At 47.6% G+C, this 13,492-nt stretch overlaps 1 protein-coding gene across 2 annotated transcripts in view; it reads left to right on the top strand.

Moving 5' to 3' along the window:
• Positions 1 to 461: 461 nt before the first annotated feature.
• The window catches only part of LOC140188795 (uncharacterized), a 58,774-nt gene continuing 45,743 nt past the window's right edge, over positions 462 to 13,492 (top strand). The window contains exons 1-2 of one of the 2 annotated variants that reach the window (XM_072245443.1): positions 462 to 1,305; positions 12,168 to 12,242. In XM_072245443.1, the coding sequence (XP_072101544.1) occupies positions 1,119 to 1,305; positions 12,168 to 12,242 (262 nt within the window). In that variant the 5' untranslated portion in view covers positions 462 to 1,118. The remainder of the gene's footprint in view (positions 1,306 to 12,167; positions 12,243 to 13,492) is intronic. The other variant, XM_072245441.1, reaches the window with a different exon arrangement.

Here is a 13,492-nt window from a genome sequence, read left to right as displayed (position 1 = left end):
GCCTTTCTCCGTTTGATAGGTTTCAATGAGGTCACCCCTCATTCTTCCGAATTATGGTGAATACAGGCCCAAACGCTCTTCCCATGACAAGCCATTCAGTCCTGGAGTGTCGGATTTCTTCCAGTTGGTTTCATCTCCTTTTTGCATCTGGTCCAGGCAGATCATCTGAATAGACAAACCTCCATCGCCGCCTCTCAATAGACACACCAAACTCTGCGTCATTTAATCCTCCTTAATCCCACTTTATCATGGATGTTCCAACCTTTCTCAGCTCTCCAATTTGAGATTTGGCTGATTTCTATCTCTACCCAGTGACTTTTTAAACCATTTTAAAACTCTTTGTTTCTTCACAGGCATTGCCTAACCGGTTGGATATTTTCGAATTTCCGCAGTTACAGCTTTATCTTCTCTTGCGCCAAAGTTTATTCAGTCTTTGGGACCTTCGACCTTAAACTCAGTTCAGTACTAGGCGCAGGATTTGACTCACTTGCTCTGGGATCGTAGGATTTCCTTCCCTATCTTTGGTGCATCCTGACACAAACTATATCGTATTATTGACAAGTTGGCCGGCAAATGCGTTGTGAAGAAGCCGACTCTAAGGTCAGGACGAACAGGGAGCTGTGCGGTCTTCCCGTGCTGGAGGGCGCTAACAGCGGCTGGAGTCTCAAGTTTCAGACGGAATAGGAGCTTGGAGGGGAGCGAATGACTGACGGAGCCGTGCGCGGTGATTCCGACCCCCCCTGTGTGACCGCCCCGTCGATAACCGGACGGAACCCCGAAAACAGACGGGCAAGTAAGGATAGGCCACATTCATCTCCACAAACCCCGCCCAGCCTCGCAGTTGAGTGGCTGCAAAGTGTACGCGGGTTCCGCGGCGCCGCAGCTGATTGGACAGTCCCGCTGTCCATCTCGCTACTTCCTAACTGTATCAAGTTAATGTGGATCGGAGCTGAGTCGCGGGGGTTTTGCTCCGCCGAGCTTCCCGCACACGTTTGTTTATCTTCGTTCGGGCGCCTCGCTGCAAGGGAAGCCAAAGAGGACGGGGATCGCGTCCCCGGCTGCGGAACCCCGTCGGATCAATGGTTGCATAGAGCGTATCGCCGGGTAATCGTTCCACCATGGGCAATGGGATGTGCTCCAGGAGACAGAAGGGGCTCCTTCAAACGGGATTCTGTGTTCTAGTTGTACTTTGTTTTGGGTTCGGGCTGTACACCTACACCCACCTAAAGGAAAATGTGCGGAGCGCCGAGATGTTGGCTGAGAAGTACAAGCAACAGCAGGAGTCTGTCTCGGCTCAGTTACAAGGTGGGTTTGAAAGAAGGAATTATTTCCCCAAGAGTTTAAAAAGAGCAGAGACAGGGTGTAACGCGGGTGGAAGGCGGGGTGAGAGGTATCTGGTGACTGTAAGATCTTGGGCCATCGCAATCTGCAGAAGCGAGACTCTGAAGCGTAAAGTTCACTTAGTTGCACGCCAGACTTTCTCCACCCTTTTTTGGGGAGAATATTGTAAATATTGCTAATTTGGGATGTTTACATTCCTGGAATAGTTGCCCTCCGCAACAAGTTTTTGTCCCAGTGGACGTTACGCATGAACTCAGAAGTCTCTATTTATTCATCTCTTACGCCCGAGGCGGAATCAATACGCGTACAGTATTCGTTAATGTCTCAGGGCGGAATTGATTGAGGTCAGAGACCTTGCGGGGTTTTTGATGCACTCAACTTTTTTCTCGGGAGGGCTAACAACTCCAACTTCTTCCTCGGGTATCGTCAGAAATGCGCTCACCTTCATCATCCCCTGGGAAGGGACTGCACGCTTGAAGTAAAGTTGCCGTTTGTTACTTGAACCAAGGGACAAGTTTAGATGTTGGCAAAGTTCTGTCAGTAACCGTTCATGGTGGTTCGGATCTGTGTCTCTCTCATTTGACGTTGGTCATTTCTTGGACGCGGTGGCTTTGTCGGTTCTGACCCTTTGATTGTTTTAGCGAGCTGATCTAAAATTCTCCCAGCTTCACTAGTTATGTTTGTTTTATGTATCTCTGGAGTCAGCAAGATCCGAGTTTAACTCGGGACGGTGCACCAGAAGGCAGGCTCAATAGTCTTAGGGTTGGAACCTGCCGATGAAGTAACGCCGCGGTGCCCCAAACGCAGCTTTCAAAGAATACAGATAACATATTTGGGCCAGCAAATTTTAATAAAGTGTAACTGTAAAACAAGAGTGGTGTGTGTGTGTGTGTGTGTGTGTGTGTGTGCGTGTGCACGTGGGCAGCCGAGAGGAACGCTGCGTGAATCTCTTCAAGCCGAGCAATTGCAGAGCCCTCTCCTGGGAAGATTAAAAAATTAAAACCGGACAATATAAACAGGTGTAGCGCCGGGTCCTCGAAGGAAGATTCTGTCCTCGATGGCAGCCAGGTGGAAGATCGAGCATAGGATCGTGTGTAACTAAAAGTGTAAAAATATCATTCATTCACGGGTGAAGTTAGTCAAAAACATACTTGCACAATAAAATCCACCGTTGGCAGCCTTCAAGGACCAAATTACCTTACACTTAAATAAAAGACCTAAACGTCCAGAATGGAATGAAACAAGCAAAAAAAAAAGAGAAATCTTGTATTTTCAAATCATTATGTGGAATATAGAAGTGACGTCAATACACTCCATTCTAAATCGCCTCAATACAAGTCCAAGCCTCTATTATTGCCAAATTTTCCCGTGAGAAAATCGCTTCAAATTCACAATGATGGGAATTTTTCAAATAAAAAGATAAGTAATGTAGAAATGAAATAGATTTTGCTCATTCTATTTTTTGATTTCTAATCTCGGTAATGTTAACATGGAGTTAGTTGTCTGAAACTTTGTTTGGGCAAGTTATTTATTTGGAAGAGGTGGCACTTCATTACACTACATTTTGTTCACAAGGCAGTATATCCTGGGAGTATCCTGCTATCACAAGAAATGGCAGGCTTTATTTTTGGGTAGTGATGCTGATTTTGCTTGGAGAAGTTGATTAGTGCTAAAATTTCAGCTACCTGTCCTTGTAACAAACGGGTACACCGGCCCAGGTACCAAGAAGAGGTCTGTGTCATGCTGTGTGAAGCAGCAGGAACATTGGCTTCATCGTGTAGCATGAATTGGTTTCATGTAGCAGAGTAGAATATGGTAGCTTCATATAGTCAGTCCCAGTTATTATTGCTGAGAGGCATCCGCCACTTTATCAGAATCAGCTTTGATATCACTGGTATTTGCCATGGAAGTTGTTGTTTTGGAGCAGCAGTACATTGCAATATATAATAATAAAAAACTATACATTTCAATAAGTATATTTATTAAATAAGTAGTGCAAAAACGAGAGCAAAAGAGGAATAAACAGTGAGGTAGTGTATTCATTGTCAGAAACCTGATGGCGGAGGGGAAGAAGCTGTTCCTAAAATATTGTCTTCAGGCTTCTGAACCTCCTTGATGGTAGCGATGAGAAGAGGGCATGCCCTGGATTGTTAATGATGGATGCCACCTTTCAGAGGCATCTCCTTTTGAAGGTGCCCCTGGGTGCTGGGGAGGATAGTGGCCATGATGGAGATGGCAGAGTTTCTGCAGCTTTTTCCAATTCTGTATGGTGGACCCCCCCCACCCCCATACCAGATGGCGAATGCTGCCCACAGTACATCTGTAGATAGTTGTGAGTGTCTTTGCATTAGAAAATCTCATCTGTAGACATGAACTAAAGATTAAATCCTCCATTTTAGTGATTGAGAGATAAGTCTTGGTCTGGGCCCAGGGAAGAACTTTCCTGTTTCTCTGTGAATAGGACCAAAGGAACAGCTACAGTCAGTGGCTGCTTTATGAGGTACACCTCATTAATACACATATATAATCAGCCGATCGTGTGGCAGCACTCAACACTTGCTCAAATGTCAAGAGGTTCAGAAATTGTCCAGTCCAAAGATCAGAATGGGGGCAGAAATGAGATCTAAGTGACTTTGACTGTGGAATTGTAGCTGGTGCCAGACAGGGTGGTTTGAGTATCTCAGGAGCTGCTGATCTCCTGGGACTTAAACAACAGTCTCTGGAGTTTACAGAGAACGGGGCGAGAAACAAAAAAAAACACATCCGGTGACGACAGTTCTGTGGGTGAAAACACCTTGAAAGCGAGGTCAGAGGAGAATGGCCAGACTGGTTCAAGCTGACAGGAAGGCGACAGTAACTCAAATAAGCACGCATTACAGCAGTGGTGAGCAGAAGAGCATCTGTGAATGTACTGCACGTGGAGCCATGAGGTGGATGGGCCACAGCAGAAGGCCATGAAGGTAAACTCAGTGGCCACTTTATTAGGTGCGGGAGGTAGCCACCATGTTACCCCTGAGCCTGCATCCACTTGAGGGAACGGTGTGCCATTCCCTCACTAACGTGGCGGATTTTTGGATGAGATCTTGTACTGCAGATTCTGGTCGGAACTTCAGCCTACAAGTTCTTACTGGAAGATGAGAATACTGACCCACGGAACTGGTTTCAAATGTGCGCTGAGTATCCCAACCAGCGCTGCATAGTTAAGTAAATTTGAGTGATTTCTGCTCGTGCACTTTGCACTGACCAAAAGTCTGCTGCTGTCCAGACTGATGGTGTAGTGGCCAGAATTCTGATGTTGCATTATTCGGGCCATGCAGTGACCTGGTGCCTGTTGCAGCCTGCTGACGGCATATTAGCACAGCAGCTTGATGCTGCCTGTGCAATCCCCCCAATAATTGGATTAAATCTTTTCTTCACTGTCTTCTCACAAGTATCTGGGCCTTACAAAGAGCCATTTGTTCACTGAACAGAAACGGTTACGATGGCGGAGTTAATATCTCTGAGGACCTAAGAAGGCAAGATGGCAGCTATATTCCATTAGAAGTTTGAGGAAATTTGGGATGTCACCAAAAACTCCCACAAGTTTCTACGGATGTAAAGTGGGGAGCATTCTGACTGGCTGCATCACCATCTAGTACGGGGTGGTGGAGTGGGGGAGCCACTGCACAGGATCGAAGTAAGCCGCAGAGAGTTGTAAAATTAGTCAGCTCACCCATCGTGGGCACTAGCCTCCGCGGTATCCTGGACTTCTTCAAGGAGTGGTGCTTCAAAAAGCCGGTGTCCATCATTAAGGACGCCCATCACCCAGGGGATGCCCTCTTCTCGTTGTTACTGTCAGGTAGGAACTATACAGTGATTCAGGAACAGCTTCTTCCCCTCTGCCATCAGATTTCTGAATGGACATTAAACCCATGAACACTACCTCACTACTTTTTTATATACTTATTTTTTTGCACTACTTACTGAAATTTAACTATTTAAGACAGGAAGAGAAGATGGCGGCGCGACGCAGCATGCGCGGCCGTTCCGAATGAATATCGATATGTGTTAACTAGGGGGCCGTGCACAATCCGGATTTGACGGAGACAGCCGTAAGAAGCGCGGAGGAACACCTGGAATAACTTCTGAAATGCCCGCTTCGCTGCCGCTGCTACTGTGTGATCGAGCATCTCCTCGGCTTTGCCTATTGTCTGTTGCCGGGGCCGGGGTTGAAGCGCTCGGCAGAGATGGTGCTCGGTGCTCGGTGTCGGAGGGCTGGTCGGAGGCTCGGAGTTTTTGGACGGACTCGGAGTCGGACTGTGATTGGGTGCTTCCAGGATGCTGCACCGGAGAGTTGGCGGCGCTGGAGGTTCACCGTTTGCGTGAGATGATGGGACTTTCAAGAACTTTGAGACTTTTTACCATGCCATGGTCTGTTCTTATCAAATTACGGTATGGTTTTGCACTGTTATAACTATATGTTATAATTATGTGGTTTTTGTCAGTTTTTAAGTCGGTTTGTCATGTGTTTCCATGATATTCTGGAAAAACATTGTATCATTTCTTAATGCATGCATTACTAAATGACAATAAAAGAGGACTGCGTGTCCTCATAATCTAAAAATAATGTAATTACTGTAATTCAGTTTTTTCCCCTATATTATGTCTTGCAATGTACTGCTGCCGCAAAACAAGTTTCATGACACATTCTGGTGATAATAAACCTGATTCTGAAGTCAGGCCTGTTGAAACTCTCAGCCTGCTGCAAACAGGGCTGCGTCAAATGGTCTGGGTTGTCACTTCCTCCACCCTGCCTCATGCTGTGCACCAGTTTAATTTTGTGGTTCCGCGCATTCCTGAACAGCCTCCCGTGGCCTGCTTTAATTTACAACGGTCAGTAATTGACTGGCCGTTTCTCTCTGCCGCTTCCCAAACATCTCTTCCTCTCTGTCCACCGCCGCCCCAGACCTTAAAACAATTGAACCCTCTCACTTGCCTCAGCCTTCCGGTTTAAGATGGCACTGGTGAAGCATAGTGAAGACTTACTGGCTTCAAAGAAAACTATTCACTACTTTATTAGTCAGTGTTTTTCTAGTAAATGATCACTGCAATCAATAGCCTGTAACTTCCTTTTCGGAGTTGAAGTTTTAAACCTGTGCGACGATGTTCCCTCTGAGGTGTGCGCACGCACACATCTTTTGCTACTCGCGCACAAAGGAATTTAAACTGCGCACAAAAGGTTGTCCCCTTCTACCATGTTGGCGTGTTTAGTATATTTCACGATCATACACAATCACATTTCCTTTTCCGGTTTTCTGATGCGGACGGTCTTGACGACGTGGAGTTTGCGATGATTTGTCTGCAGATTTTAGAACTGTCTTATTTATACTGTTTTTATTGAATAAGATATTCATGGTGTTGTCACTGGGCAAAAAAATTGCACAGCACAAGATTTTTGCGCACGCTGGTCATTACAAATTAGAGGGAGCATTGCTGTGCGGCCCGGTATTTGTGCACCGTGAAGGGGCAGGATAGTTGCAGCGTTGCGCATATGGACTGATTCGTGGAGGTGGGCCCTGGGCCCGAGGGTGGGGATGAACCAATATTTGGCCGCTGCCGGAACAGACTTGGAGGTGATTCGAGGCAGCAGGGCCGAGACTGAGGAAAGGCCCGAGGTCTGGCCAATCTAAGCCAGATTGAAAAGGTCAGGGTGTCGGGGACGGGCCGACATTCAGCTCACTGCCCTGCGAGGTTCAGTCATCTCTGTGCTGAGGCCTGTAACAACAGGGCTTCTGCACCGGCCGCAGTGACGACTGGCTTCGTGGCTGCTGACTCACTTTCGTTGACTGCACTTCTGAAAGTTATCTGCTTACTTTTATTGTTTCTTTTAAATTCTGCACGTTGGGTGTTTGATGGTCTTTCTTTTAACTGGGTTTCCTTGTTTTGTGGCTGCCAGTAAGGAGGTGAATCTCAGGGTTGTATAATAGAAGACATATTTTGATAATAAATGTAATCTTTACTCAATCTCCATCTGGAATCTACCCTTCCGAAGCACAAACCTGCCTACGTGCACCTCCTGCTGACGGTCCTGGACTCTCAGATATTGGATGCTGCTGTGTATTCTCAGCCTTCCTCACATTTTAATACCTACTTCCTGATTCATCTGCTCACTAGTGCTTGGCTCTGTGTACCTTTGAGCATGGGTGGATTAAACTGCTGCCAAGTGCGAGCTGCACTCCACTGAAGTACGTTGCTCGTTAAACGTTACCGCAGAGCCTGGCTCTTGTGAGTCATTGTCTGTCGAGACAAAAGGCCCGTTTCAGAGGAGCTGCGGGGCTGACGGTGCAACAGTTGGAACTTTGTCCTGGGTAAGAGGCTTGATCCTGTGGGGAAGGGATAAACGAACAGGAAAATAAACATAGAACAGCGAACATAGAAATCTACAGCACATTACAGGCCATTCGGCCCACAATGTTGTGCCGACCATGTAACCTACTCTGGAAACTGCCTAGAATTTCCCAACCACATAGCCCTCTATTTTCTAAGCTCCGTGTACCTATCTGAGAGTCTCATAAAAGACCCTATTGTATCGGCCTCTACCACCGTCGATGGCGGTGCATTCCACACACCCACCACTCTCTGTGTGAAAGCTTAACTCCTGACATCTCCCCTGTACCTACTTCCAAACACCTTAAAACTATGCCACTCCCCCCAGTGTTGGCTATTTCAGCCCAGTACTATGTTCATGGGATAGTTCTTCCAGGCCAGCCCTCTTTCTTTCCCCGGTTCTCCCTCGTCCATTGTTATTTGGGACAGGGCGTCACAACCGAGGAGAGGTTAAAAATGAAGGCAGCCGTTGCCGGGCCTTGCTGGCTTTGAGCTGCCTGATACGTAGGCCCAGTATTGGCAAGAAAACCTCGGGGGAGGTACGGGGGGCTGAACTGTGATTTGTTGGTTTCCAGGCCGCACCTGTTTTAGACAGTAAGGCACGGGAGCAGAATTAGACAATTTGCCCCATGGAGTCTGCTCCACCCTTCTACCTTGGCTGACCGACACTCTACTTTTATATAGGCATCTGTTAGTCTCATGAGACCGTGGATTTGCGTTTTGAAGGTTTCCAGGGCGCAGGCCTGGGCAAGGTTGTATGGAAGACCAGCAGTTGCCCATGCTGCAAGTCTCCCCTCTCCACGCCACCGATGTTGTCCAAGGGAAGGGCATTAGGACCCATACAGCTTGGCACCGGTGTCATCGCAGGGCAATGTGTGGTTAAGTGCCTTGCTCAAGGACACAACACGCTGCCTCAGCCCAGGCTCGAACTAGCGACCTTCAAATCACTAGACGAATGCCTTAACCACCTGGCCACGCGCCAACACGACACTCTACTAGTCACTTTATTAAGGACACTTGTCCACCTACTTGTCAATGCAAATATCTAATCAGCCGATCATGTGGCAACAACTCGTTGCATGAAAGCCTGCAGGCATGGTCAAGAGGTTCACTTGTTCAGACCAAACATCAGAATAGGGAGGAAAGGTGATCTCAGTGACTTGGAGCATGGAATGATTGTTGGTGCCAGAAGGGGTGGTTTGAGTATCTCAGAAACTGCTGATCTCCCGGGATTTTCGTGCACAACAGCCTCTAGAGTTTGAAGAGAATGATGAGAAAAACAGAAGGCATCCAGTGGGCGGCAGTTCTGTGGGTGAAAATGCCTTGTTAATGAGAGAGGTCAGAAAAGAATGGCCAGACCGGTTCAAACTGACGGGAAGGTAACGGTGACTCAAATAACCACGGGTCACAACAATGGTATGCAGACGAGCATCTCTGAATGCACAACATGCTGAACCATGTGAAGTGGATGGGCTATGGGAGGTACCTAATAAAGTGGCCACTGTATTTATTATTTCCCTCAACCCCATTCTCCTGCCTTCTCCTCAGAACCTTTGATACCCTTACTAATCAGGAACCTGTCATCTTCTTTTAGATTATGAGGACACTCAGTCCTTGTTTATTGTCATTTAGAAATGCATGCATTAAAAAATGATACAACATTCCTCCAGAAAGATATCACAAGAAAACACAGAACAAACCAAGACTAAAACTTAGAAAACCACATAATTATAACATATAGTTACAACAGTGCAAAGCAATACCATAATTTGATAAAGAGCAGACCATGGGCACGGTAAAAAAAAAGTCTCAAAGTCCCGATAGACTCATCATCTCACGCAGGCAGCAGAAGGGAGAAACTCTCCCTGCCATGAACCTCCAAGCGCCGCCAACTTGCCGATACAGCACCATTGGAAGCACCCGACCGCAGCGGACTCTGAGTCCGTCCGAAAACTTCGAGCCTCCGACCAGCCCCTCCGACACAGCCTCTCCGAGCACCATCCCCTGCCCAGCACTTCGACCCTGCCCTGGCTGCTGAGCAACAAGCAAAGCCGAGGACTCGGGGCCTTCTCCTCCGGAGATTCTGGACCACACAGTAGCAGCAGCAGCGAAGCAGGCATTTCAGAAGTTTCACCAGATGTTCCTCCGTGCTCTCATGTCCGTCTCCATCAAATCAGGATTGTGCATGGCACCGTACTTGAAAGATAACAGACATCACCACTGGAGTGGCCGCTGCGAGTTGTGTCGCGCTGCCATCTTCTCCTCCCGCCGTTTCTGCTGTAAATATACACAATGGCTTGCCTTCCACAGCTGTCTGGCAGTGAATTACACAGATTCACCACCCTCTGGCTATAAAAATCCTTCCTCATCTCCTGTAAAGGGACATCCTTGGTGGAAGGAGGAAAGCAGCTCCCATCATCAGGGACTCCCACACCCAGGACATGCTCTCTTCTCGCTGCCACCAGAAGTCTCAGGACGCAGCCCACCAGGTTCAGCAACAGTTACTACCCCTCAACCATCAGGCTCCTGAACCAAATGGGATAGCTTCACTCAACTTCAATTGTCCCCCATCATTGACATATTCCAGCTCTCAAGGACTCTTCATCTCATGTTCTTGATATTAACTGCTTATTTATTTATTTTTGTATTTGCACTCTGGTCGAACGCCCAAGTTGGAGCAGTCTTTCACGGATTCTGTTATGGTTATTACTCTATTATGGATTTATTGAGTATGCCTGCAAGAAAATGCATCTCAGGGTTGTATATGGTGACATATATGGACTATGATAATAAATTTACTTTGAACTTTGAACCCTTTCTTTCCCGGGATCGTTCTTGTGAACCTATTCTGGACCCTCCCCAATGCCAGCAGCTCCTTTCTTGGATAAGGGGCCCAAAACAGCTCGCTGTATTCCAAGTGCGGTCTGACCAATGCCTTCTGTAGCCTCAGCTTTTGGATAGTATTCCTGCACTGACGCTCCCCGCTTTACCGTGTTTCTCTTCCCTTCCCTTGGGCGTCACGGGACTGCATGCCGTACTGGATCCTGATACTTTTCGAAGGATCTTCGGGAATTAAGAATCAGGCATAAACTGTGTTGCTTGTGACCATTTTGTTAAGTGTCACCTGAGCAAAGGTTAGAAAGGAAGAAGCATAGCGAGAGGGAACAAAGGGAAGTGAAGAAACTAAGGTTTTAGATCTGGTAAGAGTATTAACATTAACCAATGAAATAGCTGGATTCAAGTCATGTGACACCCACCACACAGAGTTTCCAGAAAAACACACAGGCAACTGTAAACACTGAAGAACTTACTGAACGATCACGTGTGATTGTACGAAGGTACAATAAAACTACAAGAGTAAAACCAATTCCGCAGCCCGATCCAACAGCAACCACAATGACTCGGGCTCCCCTGGTCACATACCACTCACGGCAACCTTTCACGGAAGGGTCCGAGTATCCAGTTTGGCAGAAACTTCAGCAAGGTGTTGGGTGCCAGAATCACAATCAGGTTTATTAATTCTGACACTTGTTATGAAATTCGCTGGTTTGCGGCAACAGGACAATGCAAGACATGAAATAATTGCCACAGGTTACTATGAGAAGTACAAAAAGAGAACAGAGTAATGAGGTGGTGTTCATGGGTTCCTGGCCCAGTCAGAAATCTGACGGTGGAGGGGAGGAAGCGCATCCTCCTCCCTGATTCCACTGAGAGGCACTTACACTGTAAGGGTCCTGTGACCGCTGATGGGATGGATGTCCGCCCCTTTGGGGAGGGAGGGAATATCGACATAGACCATGAGAGGCCTGCGTCGGGCATTTTCATGCCTTATTGGAAGTCTGTGTGGGGCGCCACTCCTCGCACAGACACTAGAACAATGTGTGATTAAGTGCCTTGCTCAAGGACACAAACACGCTGCCACAGCTGAGGCTCGAACTAGCGATCCTCAGATCACTAGACGAACGCCTTAACCACTTGGCCACGTGGCCACTTTTCCTTTTCTTTGGGAAGGGAGTCATGAACTTGTGATGTAGCTGGCAAGTCCACCCTTTCATTGTGAGCTGGACCTGATGTGGAGACCAGGCTGCTTCCTTACTCAGGGGAGTCGTCATCCTCTGGCCATCCTTCCTCACCTCCCGAGGCATTTCTCTTTCAGTGCCTCTGCTTCCTGCACAGCCTGCCCTCTCCCTCAGGATCCTGCCCCTTCCTCGCCCTATCCCTCTGCCTGCTACCTTCCTTGTGTGCAGCAGTCTTGAAGAGTAAATAAAATCCAGGTTGAAAAGAGAGGAGGAGGACGGCACAGACAGATCTAAAGAACTGCCTCTCGCTGTTCCCTGGAGCTTCACGTGGCTGGGCTTGGGGAGGTGGAAAGTGTCCCATTAATATGTGTGTATTGCATGGGAATAACAGGAAATGGAGGATTGTGTGGAATGATCTATAACATCTGTTTCTTTTTACAGTTGTGTATGAACATCGGTCCAGGCTGGAGCGCTCTCTACAGAAGGAACGGAACGAGCACAAGAAGACAAAGGAAGGTTAGCTGTTTCCGTCTGGTCAGGTGTATCGTTTAATTCTCTGGAGTTAACACTTTAGTCCTAAAGTAACCGCCATTTTGTAGTCATGTTGAGATTGGCTGCTGATTAATACCCGCTTAATACAAACCAAAAACCTCGCCTCACTGTTTTGAGAACAAGGTAGGCTACTTGTGTCACCAATACATAGAAGATGCCTGGCTCAGTTCAATACAAACTGAAGGTAGCAGCTTCCCAGCTCTTTACTTCATCCCTCCCCCTCCAAGTTTCATTTATCACCTTGTCTTTCTCTCTCCCCTCCCCTCACCTTTTAAATCTACTCCTCAGCTTTTTTTCTCCAGTCCTGTCGAAGGGGCTCAGCCCAAAACGTCGACTGTACTTTTTTTCATAGATGCTGCCTGGCCTGTTGAGTTCCTCTAGCATTTTGTGTGCGTTAAAGGTAGCAGTCAACAAACTGAAGCCTAATGTGTGTGGGAGTCCAGTAAGAGAGAGCCCCTGGAGACTTACTGCCCAGTGACATTGCAACCTTGAGGTAAAAAGTGCCCACAGAAGAAATAAAGAGAGAGAAGGCTCAGACATTGCCATAAGCGAGACAAACAGAGCCTGCAGAAACGGTGACCCAGAGGAGATTGAGAAAGAGTGACCGCGTCCAGGGACTCTGTGTGCCCAGAGAGAAGGAAACAATGCTTGATTGAGAGAGAGGGAGAGAGAAACAGTGCCTGGGGGGTGGAGACGGGGCCCAGGGACAGTGTGCCTCGCAGAGAAGGGGACAACGTTCGGGGACTGTGTTGCCCCAGTGAGAAACGTTGACGGTGTTTATGACTCAGGCTCAGTTATGAGTGGTGCTTCGCAGTGAAGAGTTGTCTGCATCCCAGCAAGGAGCCTTGTTGGGGCGGCTCGATAGCGTAGTGGTCAGTGCAGCACTTTACAGCAACGGGGACACAGGTTCAGTTCCCTCTGCTTCTGTAAGGAGTTTGTACGTTCTCCCCGTGACCATGCAAGTTTCCTCTGGGTGCTCCAGTTTCCTCCCAACCCCAAAGATATACGGGTTACTAGATTAATTGAGTGCATGGGAGTAATTGGACGCTGTGGGCTCGTTATGCTGGAATGTTACCTTGCTGTATCTCCAAAAAACCTAAACTGTTCCTGTTTCACAGGGGAATCAATTATTCTGGCAGTGCAGGTGGTTTCAGCTCGAGACCGGAGGAGTTGCCAGGTTTCAGTGTTTCGATTCACTGACTGTTGTTGAGAGG

The sequence above is a fragment of the Mobula birostris genome, chromosome 27, assembly GCF_030028105.1.
Source record: "Mobula birostris isolate sMobBir1 chromosome 27, sMobBir1.hap1, whole genome shotgun sequence".
Classification (NCBI taxonomy): domain Eukaryota; kingdom Metazoa; phylum Chordata; class Chondrichthyes; order Myliobatiformes; family Myliobatidae; genus Mobula; species Mobula birostris.
Note: the sequence above shows the minus strand (reverse complement) of the source record. Positions and strands in the feature narration are given on the sequence as shown.